General features: G+C 45.6%; 1 protein-coding gene across 1 annotated transcript in view; it reads right to left on the bottom strand.

Moving 5' to 3' along the window:
* Window positions 1-5,142: 5,142 nt before the first annotated feature.
* Window positions 5,143-23,929, bottom strand: part of MAP3K1 (mitogen-activated protein kinase kinase kinase 1) — a 218,447-nt gene continuing 199,660 nt past the window's right edge. Inside the window, exons 19-21 of the mRNA XM_068117561.2 lie at window positions 8,790-8,932; window positions 8,400-8,531; window positions 5,143-7,679 (exon numbers count right to left, since the gene is read on the bottom strand). Coding sequence (XP_067973662.2) covers window positions 7,533-7,679; window positions 8,400-8,531; window positions 8,790-8,932 — 422 coding nt within the window. The 3' untranslated portion in view covers window positions 5,143-7,532. The remainder of the gene's footprint in view (window positions 7,680-8,399; window positions 8,532-8,789; window positions 8,933-23,929) is intronic.

Genomic DNA, 23,929 nt, shown 5'->3' with positions numbered 1-23,929 from the left:
TCAGCTGTCCAACCAATGGGTGAAGAGCAGACATACTGGATTTATCACGTCTGCAAACAGACGGGTTTGTATGTATGCAAACACCTGTTTGTATGCATACATATAAACCATTATACAGTGCATTCAGAAAGTATTCAGACCCCTTCACTTTTTTCATATTTTGTTATGTTGCAGCCTTATGCTGAAATCGTTTAAATTCATTTTTTCCCTCATCAATCTACACTCAATACCCCATAATGACAAAGAGAAAACAGGATTTTAGAAAGTTTTGCAAATTTATTAAAAAGAAAAAACTGAAATATCACATTTACATAAGTATTCATACCCTTTGCTATGACACTTGAAATTTAGCTCAGGTGCCTCCAATTTCTCATGATCATCTTTGAGATGTTTCTACACCTTGATTGGAGTCCACCTGTGGTAAATTCAATTGATTGGACATGATTTGGAAAGGCACAAACCTGTCTATATAAGGTCTCACATCTGACAATGCATATCAGAGCAAAAACCAAGCCATGAGGTCCAAGGAACTTCCTCCAGTGCTCAGAGACAGGATTGTGTCGAGGCACAGATCTGGGGAGGCCTACAAAAAAATTTCTGCTGCATTGAAGGTTCCCAAGAGCACAGTGGCCTCCATAATTCTTAAATGGAAGAAGTTTGGAACAACCAGGACTCTTCCTAGAGCTGGCCGCCCGGCCAAACTGAGCAATCGGGGGAGAAGGGCCTTGGTAATAGAGGTGACCAAGAACCCGATGGTCACTCTGGCTGAGCTCCCAGATCCTGTGTGGAGATGGGAGAAACTTCCAGAAGGACAACCATCACTGCAACACTCCACCGATCTGGGCTTTATGGCAGAGTGGCCAGACGGAAGCCTCTCCTCAGTGAAAGACACATGAAAGCCCGCTTGGAGTTTGAAAAAAAGCACCAAAAGGACTCTCAGACTGTGAGAAACAAGATTCTGTGAAAACAACATAACATAAGGGAAAATAACAGGGGCAATTACACACTGCGGATTATTCTTAGGCCCGACGGAATTAGCATAGCTCCATCCCTCGTATGGAGACACAAATACGATCTTACCAGACAGTCGGCCTAACTTAGATACATAAAGATTCTTCTTCTTCGTGACATTCGGGGCACGCTAATCTATCAAATTCTATCTCGACTGAGGTATTTCATTACCTACCCCCACACACGTAACACAAGAACATACAACAGAGCAAGACAGAACAGCTAGAACATAGAACAAGACAGAACAGCCAGATCATTTGAACAAGAAAAACAGTGAGAACAAACAACATAGAGCAAAACAGAACAGCTAGAACATACAACATAGATCAAGACAGATAAGCTAGAACATAGAACAAGACAGAAGAGCTGGAAGAGAACAAAACAAAACAGCTGGAACATAGAACAAGACAGAACAGCGAGAACATAGAACAAGACAGAACAGCTGGAACATAGAACAAGACAGAACAGCTGGAACATAGAACAAGACAAAACAGCTGGAACATAGAACAAGACAGAACAGCTAGAACATAGAACAAGACAGAACAGCTGGAACATAGAACAAGACAGAACAGCTAGAACATAGAACAAGACAGAACAGCTAGAACAAACTGTCGTGTTGACCCTGTAGTGAAGACCTCAGTGCGAGGGATGACCAAACAAGCTTAACTCTGAGGCATATGAGCCGAATCGATGGTGATTCTTCTGTATGGCGCATGAGGGAAATGGAGGTCCCATGGCCTTACCTGGATGGACAGACGCGATGGGGTTTAACCTAAACCCACAGAACGGAGAAACACTACAAACAATGGAAAATGCAACAGAGATAAATTTAATGAAATAAAGCAAAGAATAAAAATGAACGGTGAGGTAAATTAAATATTTCCTCATGTGAGATGTCTCCACTCAGACACGAAAACAGACAGGGGAATGATTAAAGAAAATAAAATTATACCCCCCCCCCCTCCCCCTTTTGGCAGGCACTCAGCTTATGGTCTCGACGAGCACTTTGGTGTGGTCGTTGGACGAGAGGACCACGCATCGAAGCGCTTAAACAATGGCGCTGATCAATCACACGAGCACACCGAGCCGTGCAGCAGGCAACCAAACGTCTCAGTGCTCAATACCGGGCCAGCCAGCACAACACGCTCCCCTGAGGAGCAGCAAGTGGTACAACCTCCCCTCCTTCAATGTGGCAAAGGCTCACCAAAGCTCTGAAATGTTCTCTTCACAAAAAACGCAGACGAGCCAGCTGCAGCCGAGAGCCAGAGACAACAGCGTCCGCCCGCCACGAAGCCAGCACGAGAGAGAGCCAGAACAATGGCGATCCCTTCGCTTTCCTTCCTCCATTCTAGATCATTCCCTCTGATGTCACGCTTGCTCCAATCACCAAGGGCGATTCAATCACCCCATCGTTCCTCAACCAATCCTCATTTGGGGTGTGACCTCACAGCCATTCTTGACCGCCCATCGAGAATGTTCGGGGGCGGGGCCTGTCAATTATGGTTCTTCGAGGCGGAGTCTAGCAGTCCTTCGGGAATGTTCGGCTGGGCGTGGTGTACTTGCCGGTGGTAATGTCTGGGTACTGTTGGCGATAATGGTTGTTGTTGTAATTACCCTCGCCATAGGAGAGGGTATTGCATTTGAGACTGTTTGTTTGTCCGCACCGAATATATATGATTTTCTATGCAACCGTTGGTCCGATTGATAGGAAATTTTTCATCAAAGGTGCAACTCCACCTGTATAATTTTTTAATGATAATTATGACGTCATAGGTCACGTGGTTCGGTCGCCATCTTGGAAAAATCGAAAAACTTTGCACCTCTATATCTCTGAAAGCGCTGAATAGAAAAAATTGAGACATGGCTCACTGTAAAGAACGATCAATGCGGAATTAAAATGTTAATGACGATGTCATAGGTACCTCCATTATGACGTCATAATTCGACAAGTACAAAACTTCATCCAATCAAGATGACATTTATTGAGCGTCATGTCGGCATAAACTGGTAGAGAAAAAAATAATAATGACGTCATCGGTCACATGGTTCGGGCACTATCTTGGAAAAACCGAAAAACTGAAAAACTTTGCACCTCTGTATCTCCAAAAGTGCTGAATAGAAAAAATTGAGACATGGCTCATTGTAAAGAACTCTCTATGGGGAATAAAATATGTTAATGATGATGTCATAGGTGCCTCCATTGTGACGTCATAATTCGACAAGTAGAAAACTTCATCCAATCGAGATGAAATTTCATGAGCATAATCTATGAATAAATTAGTTTAGAAAAAAAATAATGATGACCTCATCGATCACGTGGTTCGGTCGCCATATTTGTTTTAACACAAAAGCCTTAAAAACCTCTGAAAATACATCCCGGCGAGGGTTTGCAATCTCTGATTGCATCTTTTCTTGTTGTAATGGTGGCCTTTTTATATGAAATAAAACATAAGGGAAAATAACAGGGGCAATTACACACTGGGGATTATTCTTAGGCCCTACCAAATTAGCATAGCTCCATCCCTCGTATGGAGACATATATACGATCTTACCGGACAGTCGGCCTAACTTGGATACCTGAAGATTCTTCTACTTCGTGACATTCGGGGCAATTCTATCTCGACTAATGTATTTCATTACCTACCCCCACACACGTAACACAAGAACATACAACATAGAGCAAGACAGAACAGCTAGAACATAGAACAAGACAGAACAGCCAGATCATAGAACAAGACAGAACAGCGAGAACATACAACATAGAGCAAGACAGAACAGTTTGGACATAGAACAAGACAGAATACATAGATCATAGAACAAGACGGAACAGCTAGAACATACAACATAGACAAGACAGAACAGCTAGTACATAGAACAAAACAGAACAGCAATAATATAAAACAAGACAGAACAGCTAGAACATACAAAATAGAGCAAGGCAGAACAGCTAGGACATAAAAGATGACAGAAGAGCTAAAACATGGAACAAAACAGAATATCTAGAACATTGAACAAGACAGAACATCAAGAACATAGAACAAAACAGAACAGCTAGAATGTAGCACAAGACAAAAGACAGAGATCATATAACAAGACAGACCAGTTAGAACACATAACACATAACAGCGAAAACAGAACATGACAGAAGAGCTAAAACATGGAACAAACCAGAATATCTAGAACATAGAACAGGAAGAACATAGAACAAGACAGAACACCTAGACCATGGAGCAAAACAGGGGGGTGGTAGAGGAAGGAAAAGGCAGATTCAAATTGTGCAAAGACCAGTACTGCTAGACTGGGGTGTTTTGGAAGTTCCAACAAGGCGATTTGTCTTCTACAGTATTCAAGTGTAGACGAAGAAGACCACTCCTTTTTGCATCTTCAGATGCATATGGCTGCCAAAGCAGTTTTCTAGGCCATTGGGCACAATCCTGGACAGGTCGCTACTCCAATGCAGGACACTCGAATGGCTCATTCATCCCAGTAAGCTGGTACTCAATTTGCCGACCTCGGAGGGATGATAGGCTGAATCAACCCCCCAGGTGTTAATTCAACGGCTGACAGGGGCTTGAACTCAGGACCCTAAGATCTCAAGCCAGCCAACTTAACCGTTAAGCCAACACTAGGCTTGCTCAATTATATAATTTAACTGAAATAAAATACGTAAAGATTTTAAAGGTTGTAGAAAAAAAGAAAATCGGAAGTACCGCCATTGTGATGCACCATCGTTTACACCACCAGTTATTTGTGGCTGTTTGCATTCTTTATGACATCCATAAAACAGCAAGTTTCCTGTTTGTAATGATTTTCCATTTTGTTTGACTGCCCAACATGCAGGTAGATTAAAACAATTACCTTACTCCTTTGTGCGGATGCGCACTCAGGAGGAAATACCGTACAATTTGCCAAATTCAGAGCAAAGTACTACTAAACTGCATGGTTGTGTTCCGATTCATGTTACGTTTCATGTTCTAGTGTTCAATATATTAAATTGAAATCAAGTCGAACCTCAATCATAGAATGACGCATGTAGATGGACAGACACAAAATGAACCAATTGCATAACCCCACTTTTCGCATAGCACGCATGGTAAAATGGCAATGGGAATGAAAGTAGAGACTTACACATTAAGTAAAGACAACTTTATTAAAATATTTTTGAAACACTCCAAATGTTACAATCAATTGAAATTTACAATTGATTTTGTCCATGTATAATAGTAAGGTGCTATGAAACACCAGCCCTTAAGACCCAAAAAGATAGTCTAACAAACACAAGTTTGTATGAAACTTTGGCAAAGAGGAGGAGAATGCATTTTGAGGTAGGCTGCCATAAAAAAGGGGTTCCAGAGGAAACTCTATTGGTTTCATGGTTCAAGCTTGTTTGTTAATCAGTAGCTTTAATTTTGCTCACCATCAAAACCAAATGAGAAAGGTTAGGCAAACATGATCGGTCATCAAAACAAAAGTTGTGAACATGTCAAGATGAACCATACAGTGAAGGTAAAATAAAATAAGAAGTACACTGCACCAAAATTCCATCGATTATCCAGCAAGTCTAAAAAAAATAAATCTATCGGCGAGTCGATACGCCGTTGCAAAGGCAGATACAATAAACTGGAATGTTTGGCAGGGAAGACTTTAAAACAGTGAGAAGACAAAAAAAAAGAAAAGAGAAATCCACTACCAGAGCTCGTGATAAATCCAGTGCTGTGACACTGTGCATTAGGACTCCAGTGTGCGGCAATAGATTGCATCAAAAAGTCAATATAGAAGCATGTTGGTAAAAACAGACAATCATTCATAATATTATGCCCCATGCTTCCGTGGAGAGGTTTGCAAAACTAATGTCCTGAATGTTTAATGTTACAGTGGTCCACACCAATAAACCAAAACACACACTAGAGGTGACGGTGATAGGAGGTAAGCAATAAAAAGATGTGAGAAAAAGAAACGGGGGTGGGGAGATACCACTCGAAAGCAGAGTGCAGAGTTACTGCTCTTTGGATATGTCAGATGAAAAAGACTCGCACCTGAGGAATAGAGTCTAGAAGCATTCCAGAATCCGCAAATGAAAAAGCAAACGTGAAGAATTTTGATGTGAGCAAAACCTGATATGCAGACCGTGGCAAGATAGTGAAATGCAAGGATCTTTTCGGCAATGTACCGAAGTGGACCTCAATGGCCTTCTACAGTGTCATCGCATGGGTACCTGGTAACCAAAGATGAGGTCATGCAGAGATGGTTTGGTCCAAAGGTTATGCAACGTAGAACATGCGGTGATGCGGAGATGCAAATTGACGAACACGGGTTTCTTTATCCAAAGCCAGTTACTCGTTTGACCTAGTGAACCACAAGAAAAATCTAAAACCGTTTTAATCCTCCCCAAACCCTCAAGTCTCTTCCTAAATGCAATTTTGTGCCGATATGCAACTTCGCTAAAGAAATGCCTGTCGTGAATATTTTTTTTTTTTAAATCACTGTTCAAGTTGTCATGAAATAAGTTACCCGCATGATGTATGAACCAGTCGAGTAGGTTAGCTAACCAAAGCATAAAGAAAAAGTTTGCTTTTATCAAAGTATTTTGGCAACCAGACCACTAAAACGCATGCATGGCAAAACCCAAACCTCAGCATGGATGCAGCTGTAATAAAATTACATTATTTTTTATATTTAAAAAAAAATCATCAGATAGAACCAAAGTGCCGCATTAAAACAAAAACCATAGCTATACACCTTGCCAAGCACACGTATGGTTGATCAAATTAAATGTTTAAAATGTACAGTAAGTAGAATATCACAGCTGCTGTGTTAATAAATTCATGTAGAGATTTAAACTACTCTGGAACCATTTCACAGAGGGACACCAGACACGAGGGAAAAGTACAAAACACATACAAAGACTAAAAATTATCGTAGCAATTTTGTGTTACCGACATTAGTGGATTCAAAATTATTTAATAAGCTGCCCAGTCCAATTTACACTTGCGATTCAAGCCACAGGTTTAGAATGTCAGACAAACACCGACTCCCTGTTGGTATCATAATCATAAATTGCTGAAAATAAGGTACAGTACCAGTTTCTGCATTTCCCACAAATTCCAATCTGAATTGGAAAAGGATGTTCCTGCTCAATTAAGGATTGACTGAGAAATGCAACTAATTCCTGCCAGACTGTGAGCATGTCAAAATTAAACAGCCTATTGCAAGGGCTCTCACAGACAACCCCCCCCCCCCCCTCCCCCCAACACGAACCCCCTGAAGAAATGTATTTGAGGATAATCAACAAGAAAAAGAGTTGCATCTTTAAAATAATCTCAAATACAGTAAGGTCAAGATGCAGAGCAAGGACAGTCTCATTTTACCAAGAAAATCCCTCCAAAATGTTCTGGATTATTTGCGGAATAAACGTTCCACCTCCAGCAATCCCTCTGGGCTGCATGACCGGGAAAAATCTGAGGTCGAGCTGACGAATTTATTACAGTGCAGATAAAAATCTCAAAATTTCCATTTTGTCTTCACCACACTCGGAAGACAGAATGCTTCAGCAACTCGTGAGCTGTCGGACGCTCGTCAGGCTTCAGCTGGAGGCAGCGGAGTGCCACGTCACGTAGGCCCGGGGACAGTGATACGGGCACAGTTGGAGAAGTGGTGGTGCTGGCAATCTGTATTTGGGCAGACAATAAGAGAGTGACAGGTTTAAGCAAAAATTCACAGCTAAAAATTGTAGTCATTAATGGAGAGTGCCTGTACCATGTGACATAACGTGTCATAATTATCATTTAAAAAAATTATACAGGAGTTGCTTCTATGGTGAAAATTTTGTGTCCATCGGACTAACAGTTGCAGAGAAAAAAACGTTTCATACTGATTGGATCAAGCATTGTACTTTTCGAATTATGACGTCATAATGAAGGCATGACATCATCATTAACATATCTTATTCCCGATGGGGAGGAATTGACAATGAGCCATGTTTCAATTTTTCCATTGAGCGGTTTTGGAGATGTAGAGGTGGAACGTTTTTCCAGGAATGGCGTCTGTACCACATGACCTGTGATGTCATAATTATGACTTTAAAAAATTGTATAGGCAGAGGCGATCCTATGGTGAGAATTTCAGGTCAATCAGACCAACGGTTACCGAGAAATTTGAATTTGTAAAATGCAGATGAGCACGTACGATATATGTACATACATACAAACACACTTATGTATAGACACACCCTATTGCTTAACTCCGCTTTTCGCTTCGTGAGCGCAGGGCAACAACAACATAAGCAAGTTGAGGCACACTGGACAGCTGGCTTTGCATTATGATTGAAGCAAAGGCTCAATGTAGACAAACTTAGAAAGAGGAGCTCCGATGTGTATTGGAGCCTGTACCGTAAATATGAGAGCCAAGTGGTTGGAGTGCTTCTCAGCATTCCATGGTGGCTTGGCACAAGACATCTCAATGATAACACAGCCCAAACTCCAAATATCACAGCTGCGCCCATACTGAAGGCCTCTGAGCACCTACAAACAGTGGAAAGTGAGCAGTTAAAGCAAATATTCGGGAGCAGATTTTATCTCTTGATATACAATAACAAAAATTGACATTTCAGCAGGGATTGAAGGCAGAAAAATAAATATTTTGAAACGTGTGCTCATGCAAACAATATTTTAAAGTTTGCCGTTGATTCAAAACTAACCCTAAGCAGCCTTGCTTGTACGCATCATTATGTCAGCAAGAAATAAAAACACATTTATCATTCAAATATTCATTCAACTGACCTCGGGTGCCATGAACGCAATCGTTCCCAACAATTGACCCTGGAACTCCCCAGCGCCTGTACCCTTGGAGGCAAGACGTGCCGCCGCTCCAAAGTCAGCTATCCGCAGGCGCTGTCCTGTACTGTCAATAAGCAAGTTGGCACCTGGACACAAAAATGAACAGAAAGAGTGAGCAATCGCAAAGTGCTGGACAATGGGTATTTCACAACCAGACTAAAGTTAGGAATGAGCTTTGGAAAGCAATAATTTTCAATCAAGAATTTAATGCATAAAATATTGTCAAAGAACTGATTTCTAAAGGAAGAGATTTCCATAGTTACAGTGCACCTTTAAAAGGAGCAATAACAGGTGGCCTCGTTCTACATACTGTGAGTTAGTCACTAAGTAAGCCAATACCAGGAGTGCAAGCAGGAGCTATCAAATTATTATGCACACAAGGTAAAAACAGTGTGTGTGTGTGTGTGTGTGTGTGTGTGTGTGTGTGTGTGTGTGTGTGTGTGTGTGTGTGTGTGTGTGTGTGTGTGTGTGTAGGTCAGATTATTAAATACATGGTGCATAAGAATGTGGGAGGAAAAGTGTGTTGGGGAATAGCAAATGTACGAATCACAATTGTTAGCATATACAGTCACGTGAAAAAGTAAGTACACCCCATGTAAAGTTTTGACTTTTTCAACATATTTCAACATACAGCTATTTGATCTTCATTTCAACAATATTGACAGAGAAAGGTGATATAATATAACAAATATCATGAAACATTTACATTTTGTCGTCCATTGTATAATTTAAATAAACATAAATGCAAATTTCGCATGTGGAAAAAGTAAGTACACCCTTGGCTCTAATAGGTGGTATTGCCCCCTTTGGCAGAAACAACCTCAAGTAGGCGTTTCTTATAACTGTCTACCAGTCTCTGACATCGACTGGGAGAAATTTTTGTCCACTCCTCCATGCAGAATTATTTCAGCTGTGCGATGTTTGAGGGGTTTCTTGCATGCACAGCTCGTTTCAAATCCCCCCACAACATCTCGATGGAATTTAGATCTGGGCTTTGACTTGTCCATTCCAGAACCCTCCATTTCTTTCTATTCAGCCATTCCTTGGTGGATTTACTGGTATCTTTAGGGTCATTGTCATGTTGCAAGGTCCACCTTCGGTTGAGCTTCAACTTTCCGACAGATGGCCTCACATTATCCTCAAACACCCTCGGGTACAACGAAGAATTCATAGTGGATTCTATGATGGTGAGCTGCCCAGGACCTGATGCAGGTCAACGTTCGTGAATGTTGGATAAAAACCAAAAAACAAAACAGTGAATGGCAAAGGATGAACCAATGAATTCCACATTCCTGTGCCACTTTCAGTCGAACTTCAGGCAATGACAGCACGTTCTCTATATTTTCTTTCCAAACAGCATCATTCATCATTCCAATCACAAACTAGAAAACATCTGAAAATGCAAAGTTTGTCCGCATCCGTTTGTATTCAAACGTCTTCTTCTTCCGTATGCTCAAAATAATGAAAACAGTTTAAAAAATACAAAATGAAAATTGAAAAAAATATGCAGCCTTGACCTTTGAGCTTTAGATCTAACAAAATTATCAGCTTCTAGCTTTTGATTGGTGAACCAATTCTGTGACCCAATATGCAAATTCTTTAAATTTCAGGTCAATCGGGTGTAAATTGGTGATTTTACACAACCTTGATCTTTGACCTTTTGATCTAAAAAAAAACAATAAGCTTCTAGCTTTTGATTGATGAATCAATAAAAAAACCCAATATGCAAATTCTTAAAATTTCAGGTCAATCGGATGAAAATTAACTATTTTATGTGACGCTGACCTTTAACCTTTTGACAAAATTATGAATGTCTTCTCCATATTATCATAATAAACCTTTGTTGAAAATTTGATGGCAAAACTCAAATGGTAAATTGAAATTTCAGGTTAATTTGATGAAAATTGATGATTTTATGTGATGCTGACCTTTGACCTTATGACTAAATTATTAATTTGCCTTCTCTGTATTGTCATAATAAAGCTTTGGTGAAAATGTGATGACAATAGCTCAAATGGTAAAGACAGGCTAATTAACACTGTCGCGCGACTCCCCCTCGGTTAAGACCGGGGAAATTGTGAATGGCAATCTTGCTTAATGAGGCGACAATTAATCGGCGGATTTGCTATACACGCACGGGAGGAAGAAGGAAAGAGGAAAAAGAAGCGGCAAGATTTACCTCACGGTCCGCGCATGCCAGCGTCTTCGCCCTGTGGAAAGTAATTCACGAACGAAAACGGAATTATGTACCAAAGGAATATTTATTACACGGAACCCGATAACAAAGAACGCGACAGTAAAAACTAAACCCTAAGTTGGGATGTCCCCACACCAGACTTAAACAACAGGACAAAGGAGGAATCAATAATATAAAACGTTATGTTCTGTGTGATGCGTCTTAGCTCGATCAGTAACGGTCCGTTCACATCGTCCAGGCGCGGCTCCGGCATCGGCCCAAGCAGGCCTCGACGCACCCCCGCCCACTTGGCCCTGACAAGGCCTCCAGCGCTAAGCGAGCGAGCGGGCGTGCAACCCGCATCCGCAACCGTGCAACGTCCTCTCGGATTCGGCACGGCCCTCCGATGCACCCAACATTCATGGCGAGAGGGTCGAAGGTGAAGGGACCAATAGAGCAGGGCAAGGCAAGGGCAGAAGAACAAGGACAAGAAGAAGGGTTGAGACAGAGATCCGAGCAGGATGGATCCAGGGATGAGAAGAGAAAACATCGGCTCGATCATCGGTTTGTCAAACACCTCGTGACGTAAGCCCTCTTTTTCTCCAATCCCCGCCTCGCTTCTTGACCTCTCGAATGTTCTTCTCGCGTCCGTCCTCCCCATTGGCCGAGCGCTTTGCGCCGTGATGTTAATCCATCCCGAGGTGGGCGTGGCCTCAGCCTGCCTGTCCGATGTTTCATCGCCATGGTGTAACGACACTGCGCGGTCGCTTGCTGTCTGCTCTTCCGGTCAGTTTTATCGTCTTGTGGCGGAGGGGGATTTAATTAGTGTGTGCAGTAATGGATCTATCTACTGTCTATTATTGCATTGCCATATGGGACACCAGATTGATCACAGAGGGGATGACCTACAATGGAATTAGCATAATCCCTACGCTAGCTAACAAGCCCCACCCCCTCATGGCGGGGACTTAGACACAAGCTTAATCGAACATTCGGGCTATAGAACTTATTACATCAAGATTCCCTATCACGACAGACGAACCACCTACCTATGCAGATCGACCTAAATCTATATATCCCACTACCCCACCAACATAACAATACTATAGTATTAATATATCACAATTTTTACGGATTCGTAACTTCCGTTGTTGTGGTTTTCACCCACTTGACATATTTCTGATATTATGTACTATTATTATTCTCAAAAGGTTTATTATTCATGAACAGTTATCTAAAGTTAAAAAGGCTAACTTTAAATGATACCGGAAACTGAACCGGCAGACGACGGGAGAAAGAGGAAGAGGCGTGGCGAGCAAAGTCGGAGAAGACGCGTGACGTCGAGGCTCCGTAGCGAGCGTGGTCTGCCGAAAGTCACGAGGGAATTTTGAGTTCCTTGAAAGGACATCCGGCGATAGGAATTATCGCTGGAATTGTGAAATCTGCGTAGTCAGGTTTGGGCGCTGAGATTTCGACGAATCCTCGCCTAGTCACATCGACTCGAGTAAGAGCCATCGGCCATTTTGAACCTCGCCCTTCGGACACCTACAAAGGTTTTGCTTCGCGCCAGCTTCACCCCAACATCCTACACTCTGGCGGGGATGTGTGTGTGCGACCGCTTCGTCTCCAATTACGTCGCGGCTTGCTGAGTGAGTGGTGAAGGTGCTCCTCTGGAGGGAGCCTTTGTACAGTTTCGGCGGGGCGATCACCATTGCCAACTGTACGCGATTCGGGTCTCGACTGGAGAGCGAGATTAGGGCTTCGACTGGATATCGTTCTAGCGACTGCTGGAGCAAATCACCTTCGCCTTGAAAAAGGTTACAGAGACATTGAGGAGTGTCCTTTTCACTCGCTGGGAGCGCAGTGAGTTACCTGACTTTAGTGATGGTACCATCCTAAGCGATAAGGTATATAGAGTGCACTCTTAATTGCCATTTGTTGTACCGTTATTCTTGTGTGTGATTTTCAATATAATATCTGTTCATTTATAATTAATCATTGGTGTGGTTTCACTATTGATTTCTAACACCGAATAACATATTTTTTCTGCCGTGGCTCCTCTCGGGATTCGGAGGTACACCGTGACCAGGGGGTCGGGGAGGAACACGTAACAGAAATTGGGGGCTCGTCCAATTGACTCGTGGGCTCGAAATTGGGTCTTCGTCCGGGATTTAATTCCCTAAAACATCCATTTGGGATTGACCCAGATTGAAATTGGGGGGTTTGTACTGTGGAAAAATTGGGGACTCGGCTTTGCTGATTAAATTCCCTAAAAATCTCGGACGGTGGATTAAATTCCTTAAATTTCGTCCGGGAAAGAATTCCCTAGCATTCACAAATTTTCCAATTTTGGAATTTTTCCAACATTCCCAAATTTTTCAAAAAACCCCCAAAAAATGTTTTGGGGTTTTTTTTCAATTTCTTGTGTGAAGGTTAACAGGTGCTAACGGATAGTCACCATGGAGTTTGACGCAGAGAAGTTTGCAGCGACCCCTAGTGAGGCACAGTTCCGAGCGTTACTAAAATTGGAACTCTTGGTATTGGCCAGACATTTTAGCTTGGAGGTCCGAGCGAATATGAGGAAAGCAGAGATGCAGAGATTGGTGATAGAATCTCTGGTGGAACTAGGAACATGGAAAGAGGGAGCCTTCGATTGGTTACCAGAAGAACAAGAAAATGTGGAGCTCCAAAAAAATGGAGATGCAATTGCAGAGCCAGGAAAGGTTAAAAACACAGGAAAGAGAACTCCAGGAAAGGTTAGAAGAGAAGAAAGCAGAGGAAAGGAGAGCTGCAAGAGAACTCGAGGAAAGGTTCGAAGAGAAAAAAAGCAGAGGAGAGAAAAGCCGAAAGGGAGTTAAGGGAACGTGAAATAGCGCTTCAGCAGGAAATTAAAGTCAAGGAGCTGGAGTTAATGAGAGAACGGGGAGAGGTACCATCCATGCCGACGGGTTCGACAACCAGTCAGAGCACCTGGGATGTGGGCAGACATGTTAGGCTGGTTCCACTCTTCAATGAAAAGGAGGTAGCCAATTTCTTTTCACACTTTGAGAAAGTGGCTCAAATGCTAAAATGGCTTGAGGAGTCCTGGACCATGTTAGTGCAAAGTGTTCTGGTGGGTAAGGCTCAAGATATTTATTAGGCTTTACCGATTGACCAATGTGCAGATTATGAGAGAGTGAAGAAAACCATTCTCAAAGCCTATGAATTGGTCCCTGAAGCTTACCGGCAAAAATTTCGGAATGCCAGGAAGAGGGAGAGTGAGACCCATGTGGAGTTTGCCAGAATGAAAGAAACCATGTTTGATCGGTGGTGTGATTAAAACGGGGTTGGGAAAGACTTCAAACTATTGCGACAATTGATCCTGGTGGAGGAATTCCAACAGTGTGTCCACGAGGACATTAAAGTACATCAGGAGGAAAGGAAAGTACCAAAGTTGTATGAGGCAGCGGCCATGGCAGATGACTATGCCTTAACACACAGGATGGGGTTCCACAAACCTAACGTCTCGCCTGGACTTAAACAGGGGAGCTATGGTACATCCAGTGCGGAGAACGAAAATTCATGGGGGCGGCATCGAGATGACTATGAGGACAGCTCTGATACCACAACTTTTAGAAATCAGAAGACTATGGTTCCGAGACAGACTTATCCTCCAGGGGCTCTAGACAAACCACCAGTTTCTCCTCCGGGCCTACTTGCGCTTTTTGCAATAAACCGGGACACTTGATGTCCCGATGTTTTGCTATGGAAAGGAAAAATCAGGAGCGGAGTCAGACTAGTACAACTCCGAATGCAATGGCAAATGTGAGAAATCGCCCTCAAAAGGGTTACCAACCATTTATTTCAGAGGGGTTTGTGTCATTGGATGGAGACTCAACTAACCAGAAACCGGTTAGGGTATTGAGGGACACAGGAGCACATCAATCTTTGATGCTTGAAGGCATTTTGCCATTGTCAGAGAAGAGGGCAACTGGTGTTAGTGTTCGTTTACAGGGGGTTGGTGGCTGTGTTAAAGCTCCACTTCATGTCATCCATTTAGAGTCTGATTTGGTGTCAGGACCGGTCACCGTAGGTTTACAAGCCACTCTTGCGGTAGAGGGAGTATCTTTTGTTATCGGGAATGATTTGGCCGGTGGTCAAGTTTCTGGTAACCCGATGTTTGTTGAAAAGCTTAGTAGGAAGCGCCCTGAAGAGAAGAGGAAGTACCCTGAAACTAAGTGTCAACACACGCAAGTCAGGGACGGAGGCAATATTGGCAAGCTCTTTGTAGGTGGACTGAACTTCAAAACAAAGGAAGATGTGCTGGAATCTGCCTTCAGCAAATATGGACCGCTTTTGGAAGTGCTGCTGATAAAAGACAGGGAGACACAAAAGTCAAGAGGGTTTGGCTTTGTCAGGTTTGAAAACTCAAAGGACGCCAGAGATGCAGAAAAGGATCTGAATAGCAAGGAGTTGGAGGGTCGGACCATAACAGTAGGGAAGGCATTTCATAGGTGTCGAGGGGGCTACCGAGGAGGACAACGGAGTCGTAGTTTTGGTGGTGGCCGCAATCGATATTATTATGGAGGCTCCCAGAGTTGCGGCCGCTCCCGAAGAAAGGATTATCAGAGTAGTGGCCGAGAAGGAGACCGCTATTCATGTGACTACAGTGACAAGCGGTACCACCGTGATTATTATGAAAGTTCGGAAGAGTTGAAGCACTGAATGCTGCGGAGCAGCCGAGCCAAGATTCCTACACGGAATAACCATGAACGCCACGTTCCTAAAGGCGTCCATGTGGTGAGCTTTCCTACACGGATTAACCGTGAACTCCACGTTCCTAAAGGCGTCCATGCAGTGAACTTTCCTACACGGACTAACCGTGAACTCCACGTTCCTAAAGGCGTCCATGTAGTGAATACTTCCAGGCCTCACCACCCAACCACCATGGAACCTGGCTCTCAGCTCGGCCTCCCGGAAAAAGTGCTGTAGATTTGCTTGACTTTGGATTTTGATCACCACTCCTTAACCTTCATTCCAAAAAATGAAAAAGAAAAATCAGAGGTTGATGAGATGGAGTTTGGCTTTGCAGGGGCTCAACTTGGAAATTGAACATGTAAAGGGCAGGGACAATGTCGTTGCTGATGCTTTGTCCAGAGTGAATTAACTTTGGAAATCTCTGTGGGTTGTGTGAAATTTTGTTGCTTTATTTTTGAGATATTGATATAATTGTTGCTCACGGGAATTGGTGATTTGGGTTATGAGTATTTTTGTTTGTTTGAAGAGTTTGCATGCAAATAAAGTTTTCGCTGTGTTCAAACTTTCTTTCTTGAGGGGGGGAAGTGTTACGGATTCGTAACTTCCGTTGTTTTGGTTTTCACCCACTTGACATATTTCTGATATTATGTACTATTATTATTCTCAAATGGTTTATTATCCATGAACAGTTATCTAAAGTTAAAAAGGCTAACTTTAAATGATACAGGAAACCGAACCGGAAGACGACGGGAGAAAGAGGAAGAGGCGTGGCGAGCAAAGTTGGAGAAGACGCGTGACGTCGAGGCTCCATAGCGAGCGTGGTCTACCGAAAGTAGCGAGGGAATTTTGAGTTCCTTGAAAGGACATCCATCCGGTGATAGGAATTATCGCTGGAATTGTGAAATCTGCGTAGTCAGGTTTGGGCGCTGAGATTTCGACGAATCCTCGCCCAGTCGCATCGACTCGAGTAAGAGCCGTCGGCCATTTTGAACCTCGTGCTTCGGACACCTACAAAGGTTTTGCTTCGCGCCAGCTTCACCCCAACATCCTACCGTCTGTTGGGGATGTATGTGTGCGACCGCTTCGTCTCCAATTACGTTGCGGCTTGCTGAGTGAGCGGTGAAGGTGCTCATCTAGAGGGCGCCTTTGTACAGTTTCGGCAGGGCGATCACCATTGCCAACTGTACGCGATTCGGGTCTCGACTGGAGAGCGAGATTAGGGCTTCGACTGGATATCGTTCTAGCGACCGCTGGAGCGAATCACCTTCGCCTTGCAAAAGGTTACAGAGACATTGAGGAGTGTCCTTTTCACTCGCTGGGAGCGCAGTGAGTTACCTGACTTTAGTGATGGTACCATCCTAAGCGATAAGGTATATAGAGTGCACTCTTAATTGCCATTTGTTGTACCGTTATTCTTGTGTGTGATTTTCAATACAATATCTGTTCATTTATAATCATTGGTGTGGTTTCACTATTGATTTCTAACACCGAATAACATGTTTTTTCTGCCGTGGCTCCTCTCGCGATTCGGAGGTACACCGTGACCAGGGGGTCGGGGAGGAACACGTAACACAATGTAATCTTAAATCACGGTTGTATTGAGATATTATCAAACCAGCAAACTGTCGTCATCTGTTCACTTCCGGATTCGGGAGCAAGGTCCATGTCAATCGCATTTCAAGAACATAATTGTATTGAGGAACTTCTGAAACCTCCCACAGACCTTATGACACCCGCTGGGACCACAAATTGTTCCACAGGAGGTTATTAATATTGTTGTGGATATGAGGATTGCGTTTTTTTATTGTTTTATTGTGGACACTCCTTCCTCCAGTTGTTGTGTATAAAGGTCAAAGGGCGTCCCATAGTTAGGTCATATACAATCACGTTTAGCCAATCATAGATTCCCTGCTTGTTGGTAGTTATTTCCTTATTCTGTGTATTAGGTTAAGGCTGTGTCTTCCATTAATTGACACTCCATTGCACCGAATTCAAATAGATAGATCCCCTTTCATTCCCATTCCCAAAGCCTCTATTGCCAACTGCATTCGCCGCCATTGCCCATGTGCTCCAACTCGGAGAAGAAAGGCATGTCTCCACCTCGTAATAGAGGGGAGGAGTGAGCCAGCCCCGAACAACCAACCAAGCATGAGGGGTTTGGCTTGAGAGGGCGGAGGAAGAGCGATCGGGGAGGTTCGAAGAGGTTCAAGGGTGGGGCTATATATAACCCACGGGAGGCGCCCCCACCTCAGATGAGTCCTGAGAAAGCACACGACGTCCCCACGGCAGCACGGAGAGCGAACCATTGAGTTCTAAGAGTTGCGCCAGGGACGGCAGATGAGTAAGGGATCCCCACGTTGAGTCCCCAGAGAGTCCACCACCACCGGCTTAGAGTCCACCACCACCAGCTTGGAGACCACGCAGTTTCGACCCGCTGCGACGCGGGAGCCAGATTGCGGTGGCATCGGTGGCCGTCGAGGTCCAGCCCAACGTCCCGTGCGGGATCAAGCCCGAACCATCTGCCCCAGCTGAACCTTCCCATTCCTCCTTCCAGCCAATCCACTCTGCAATTCCCCGTGTGAGTCTGTCTTTGTTTGTTCTGTCCCTGGGTTAATTAAGACTGTAATAGATAAGCTAGAATTTTCACTGTGTCCTTCTGGTCCGTCCCTCTTTCTGCCTTTATTTTATTATCCTTCCTTCTCCTTGGTTTCTTTTGATTGTAAATAGTAAATAAATCATATTCGTATTTCAAACCTTTTTGCCTTCGTCTTCCTCTTCTTCACATCCGTGTCGTCTTTGTCTTTTCCCTCATTGAATATCTGTGGCACGATTTGGCCAACGTTTCAGGATCGGGTCTAGTCTTGGTAAACGGCTCACGCCGCGGTTCGCTTCGCTCGGCGCAACATCCATTACGCTGCGGCCGTGAGCGGGGGGTGTTCCTTCGCGTACCGGGAAGCGCTGGTATTTAGGTCATAGGACTTGTGGGCCTAAAACCCTATCCAGCGCCGACCGGGCGTGGCGTCATACCCCCGGGACCACGTCGGTCAGTAACAGACGAGGGGCTTAATCCCCCCTCGAAGGGGAACCATAGGCCGACATTGGGTTTCGCAACATTTGGTGCCAGGAGCGAGATACGGACCTGAAGCGCTTAGTGCGCTCAAATTACGAGTGGGCCGAAATATTGTGTTTTATAAAATCTTAAATTTGAAAAGCGTGCCATGGATAGTCAAGGCGGCGGGATGCCGGTGGGGGAAATAGAAGAGGGGTTAGGGGTAACCCAGACCAGGGGGAAGAAGTGGAGGAGAGAAATGATGTGGTTGAGGAGGTTTCAGGCGCGCAAGATGGCGCCCTCGCGCACGAGGTTGCGGGCGCGCAAAATGGCGCCTCGCACATGGCTACGGCGGCCGCGCCCGCTGCACAAGTGGGAGGGATTGACATGCAGGCCCTCATTGCGCAGCTGCAGGCAGCTGTACAGATGAGTATGGGGAGCCAAATTGAGCGATTGGGAGGCCAAATTGAAGGAATGGAAAACAGAAGGAGGGCTGACAGTGAGCAATTAAGAGAGGGGTTGAACAATAAATTTCAAGGGCTCGGAAGCAAATTGGAGGGACTCGGAAGCAAATTGAAGGGACCTGGAAGCAAATTTGAGGGATTCGGAAGCAGATTAGGGGACAAACTGGGGGGCATGGTTGGCCAAGCCAAAGAAATTAATGAGGGACTGGCGAGGGACAAGGCCAGGTATGAGGCAAAGCGGGTGGAAAGGGACAGAGACCGCGGGTTGAGCGAGCAGGACCCAGGGGTGCACGAGGAGGTAACGCAGGTCCAGAAGCGCTGGTTGAGCGAGGCGGAGGAAAGTGCGGGTAAAATGACGGGTATAGAAATTGCGACCCGGGGTATGGGGCAGCCGGCGACCGCTGAGGTAGGAGAGGGAATTTTAATAAAGCCAGTGGTCGTCGTGGGGAATAAAGAAAAAGCAGTAGTGGGTATAATTAAAATTGAAGAGACAACGGAGGTAGCCCAGGAATCGGAGGAAGGAATGGAAACTGTACAAAGTCCGTGCTCACATCACGATGCTGTGCTCATTAATCCTTATAAAGATTTGCAGGTGTTGGTGCAGGGAGGAAGAAGAACCCCGAAGGTGAGACAGGCTGCATGTGGTGCCGGGAGATTTTGTTAGAGGGGGTTTGGCGCGAAGAGAATCGTCGTGCGATTGGGGTCAATATGGCACCCGGGCGTTGGTGAAGGGTCCCGTGTGAGTGGAAAAGTGTGCGTCGGCGAGTGGGTGTGTTATAAAGTGCGGGTGTGAAACCGAGTGCGAGCAAAACTGCACGTCGAGGTGTACGGAGTGTGACACAGAGAGTGAGTTGGTAGTGGCGCGAGTGCGAGAGAGCACATCGGAGCGCGAGTGTGAAACCGAGTGCGAGCGAGAATGCACGTCGGGGTGTACGGAGTGTGACACAGAGAGTGAGTTGATGGTGGCGCGAGTGCGAGAGAGCACATCGGAGCGCGTTAGTGGGTGGATGCAAGAGTGCACGCCCATGGTGAGTGGTACGGAGTACGTACCGAGGGGGAGTGCGCAAGATGGTGTGCGAGGTGTGTTAAGGGAGTGTGCGAATGGCGAGTGTGCGCGAGAGGTGTGGTGTGTAACAGGGAGTGCGTTGGTGGAATGGACGGAGTGTGTGGAATGTACGGACGGCGTTGGAACGCCGGGCTTTGTGAGTGTGAAACGGGTCGCGTGGTGTGAGCCTGCAAGTGAAGCATCGACGTTGACCGGGTTAGCAGTTAGGGCGACGGATAGTGGGCGCTCGGTGCGCGGAGCGCTTTGTTGGATGCTGAGCTGCGCACGGGGCATGCTTTGTTGGATGCTGGGCCCCGCACGGTCGAGTCCGGGCCTTGTCGGGCGAGGCGACCGGTCCGGTTCAGGGGCGAGTAGGAGGAAGCGGCACGGTGCCCCCTGGCGGGGGTGGGGTTCCGACCGGGCGAGATTGAGCCATCGGACCCGGGACCGCAAGGTTCCGAGTCGCGATGATGCGTGGAACCTCGGCCCGAGCATGCCTCCTCCCCAGAATCGTGAATGCCGGACGGATCCAACTGCAGGTGACCAAACAACCTGCGTTCATTGCTCGGCTTTACGAAGCCGAGTTTAATGATGTCATGACGCACCGAGGCTAGGATATAGCGGACTGTGATGATGGTGATACTGATAGTGTTTTTGGATTCGAAATTTTGGAATAGAAAATTTTTGATTGGTTGGAATTTGGAGAGCAAAATTGATAGTAGAAGATACCCGATGTGGTGGGATGGCAACTCTGCCATCCCTCACAGCGGGGGCAAAGGAGCAGTAGGTTTATGGGGTTTGGCAGTGAAAACTAGCCCGGGAGGGTTAGGATATCGTGTGTAGGGATCTAGAGATGACAATAGGTAACGCTAAGGTTAGGTAGTGACAATGATACCTGTAGTGGGGACGCAGGTAGATTAGTTTGGATGATAATGACGTGGTATGTGCTTAGTTTAAAGGGAAGACGGGGAGCACTAAGTTAGCAGGGCAACAGGTAGTTCAGATGATGCCGTGTGTGTGTGGTTAAAAGGTGTGATTGCACAGGTGTGCAACTGAACAGGTGGATGGAGCAGTGTATGAGTGAGTGATATTGATGTGAGTTGTGTTGACCAAATGGTCCAGGGAGGAAGGAGGGTGCAGGTGGCACCAGGTGTGATTGCACAGGTGTGCAACTACAGGAGGTATGGAGAATGGTTGTGTGGAATACATGGAGTGTGGAATTATGGAGTATGGATTGGATGGTCGTGGAGTGAGTATGGTGGAAACTGTGGAGTGGAGTGGATGGTGCGAAGGTGTGGATGGGGGAAAGGAGGATGGACCCCCATCACGAATACCCGGGGAGGGTAGTGTAAGTGTTAGGTAGAGGGTATAGGTAAATTGTGGTTGGATATTGGCATCTGTGGTGCGTGTGGAAGAATGGAGTTTGGATGGGTGCATTAGTGTCATGGAAATGGCTGGGCGTGTAGCCTGTTAGTATGTGTAGTTGATTGGGCACTCCACCACTGTGAGGATGTCGGCCAGGTGAGGCCGCAGGTGGGCTCTGGGAGCCTTTAGAGTTGTGGATGGGGCCCGAGGATCCGGAGGATGGACCCGGGTAGCCCAGTGCCAGAGGGCACCGAGGGGTGACAGAGCCAGGAGGGGCCTTCCCCAGTAGATAGGTTAGGTTAAGGAGCAGGTAAGCTCGGGTGGCAACTACAGTGGTGGAGGTGTGCAGGTGGGTAGACCTGCTGGGAGAGCTACACGACTCAGCCCGGAAATTGTGCAAGGGCACCGGGAGATGAATCGGGGGAGTGAGACCCCAAATTGATAAGCACCACAGTTTGGTCAATGGGAATTGGTTTTGAGAACCCATAGTGTAAGTTGGCCAAAGGATTGGCAGGGAAGACCCCGGGTAGTGTAAAGTGTGTTAAAGTCATTTAGAAGGTAGTTAGGATTAAGAATCTCCTTGCACCATCTGCATCCACTCACCTGAGGTTACAGGACTCCACACCATGCCATGTTTTTATTATTTTATTGTGCAAATGTTTGGTATGTGAGACGCATCATGACGTGGGTGTGACATTGTGCTGATGTTCCATCTTTTCCTCCTTATGAGGATTGATGATGAACTGGGTGATGGCAAATTTTGAAGTAGTGGGAGTGAAGACGAATTTGGTATAGGGGAAATATGGGGAAGACGAGACATTAGTGACGAATTTGTAATGTGTAGATTGTTGTAAATATGGGGTAAGGGCAAGGGTAGAGTAGGTGACAGGGGGGGTGACGTACGGTAGGGACGAGCTTTTCTCCGCTCCGTCTCCATACGCACCTTGCCTTGCATTGCCTTGTTTGATGTGTACCCTTGTGACCTTACCCCTCGCTCACCTGTCTTTCCCCCCCCCCCCCCTTGTCTCCCACACGAGGACTGTGCGCCACTGGGCGCCGAGGGGAGCGTGCGAGAGTCCGCCATTGTGCGCCCGAAACTCCCGGAACCAGCTGTCTGCATCGATGCACCACCTTATGGACCACATGTCTGTGGCTGAGCACCACTCATGGACCCCATGGGTTGGGGCATGGCCCCTCTGCTGGAACCGGCCATGAAAGCCCGAGATCTTGCTGGCGGACCTTGGTCACAGGGCACCTATGCCATACAGGTGAACCACCCCTTGTCGGCCCTGTGGGCCATAAATAAAAGCAATGGACACGTTTGGTGCACTTTTATTATGTCCAAATAGGCCGCCAGCAAAGAAGATAACAACTAGAAGAACCATGGCCAGCAGAGGGAGCCGTAGAGGAAGACCAGCACCAGGGTTTGTTGGGTTTTTTAAATTGAACAGTGATGACTGTGCACCGATTGGTGCTTGAGGGTGCTTTGGTGCGTTTTTGGGTGCTTCATGGTGCGTCGATTCAGAGCAGGCTGTCTCTCCCCCCCCCAAAAGAACAATCACAGGTCCTGGGTTGCCATTGTAAATAAAGATAGCGTCACTGTAAATAATACTCCCCCATCGTAAATGTATAGTTTGAAGACAATTCCGCAATTCGGTTAGCTGTGGGCGTAAATCTATTAGGCAGGGTGCAATGGAGCAGCGGGACATATTTATTTATGTTTTAAAACTGTCACACTCAGGGTCAGGTTAAATGTAGAGGGAACTACACCTACGTGCCACACTAAAAGTAAAGGTAATAGGCCCGGGACGTGCCTAAGAGGAGGAGGGTGCAGTGTTGTGGATATGAGGATTGTGTTTTTTTATTGTTTTATTGTGGACCCTCCTTCCTCCAGTTGTTGTGTATAAAGGTCAAAGGGCGTCCCGTAGTTAGGTCATATACAATCACGTTTAGCCAATCATAGTTTCCCCGCTTGTTGGTAGTTATTTCCTTATTCTGTGTATTAGGTTAAGGCTGTGTCTTCCATTAATTGACACTCCATTGCACCGAATTCAAATAGATAGATCCCCTTTCATTCCCATTCCCAAAGCCTCTATTGCCAACTGCATTCGCCGCCATTGCCCATGTGCTCCAACTCGGAGAAGAAAGGCGTGTCTCCACCTCGTAATAGAGGGGAGTGAGCGAGCCAGCCCCGAACAACCAACCAAGCACGAGGGGTTTGGCTTGAGAGGGCGGAGGAAGCGCGAT

The sequence above is a fragment of the Myxine glutinosa genome, chromosome 1 (genome assembly GCF_964187855.1).
Source record: "Myxine glutinosa chromosome 1, kmMyxGlut1.1, whole genome shotgun sequence".
Classification (NCBI taxonomy): Eukaryota; Metazoa; Chordata; class Myxini; order Myxiniformes; family Myxinidae; genus Myxine; species Myxine glutinosa.
This window is presented reverse-complemented; position numbering and strand designations above follow the sequence as displayed.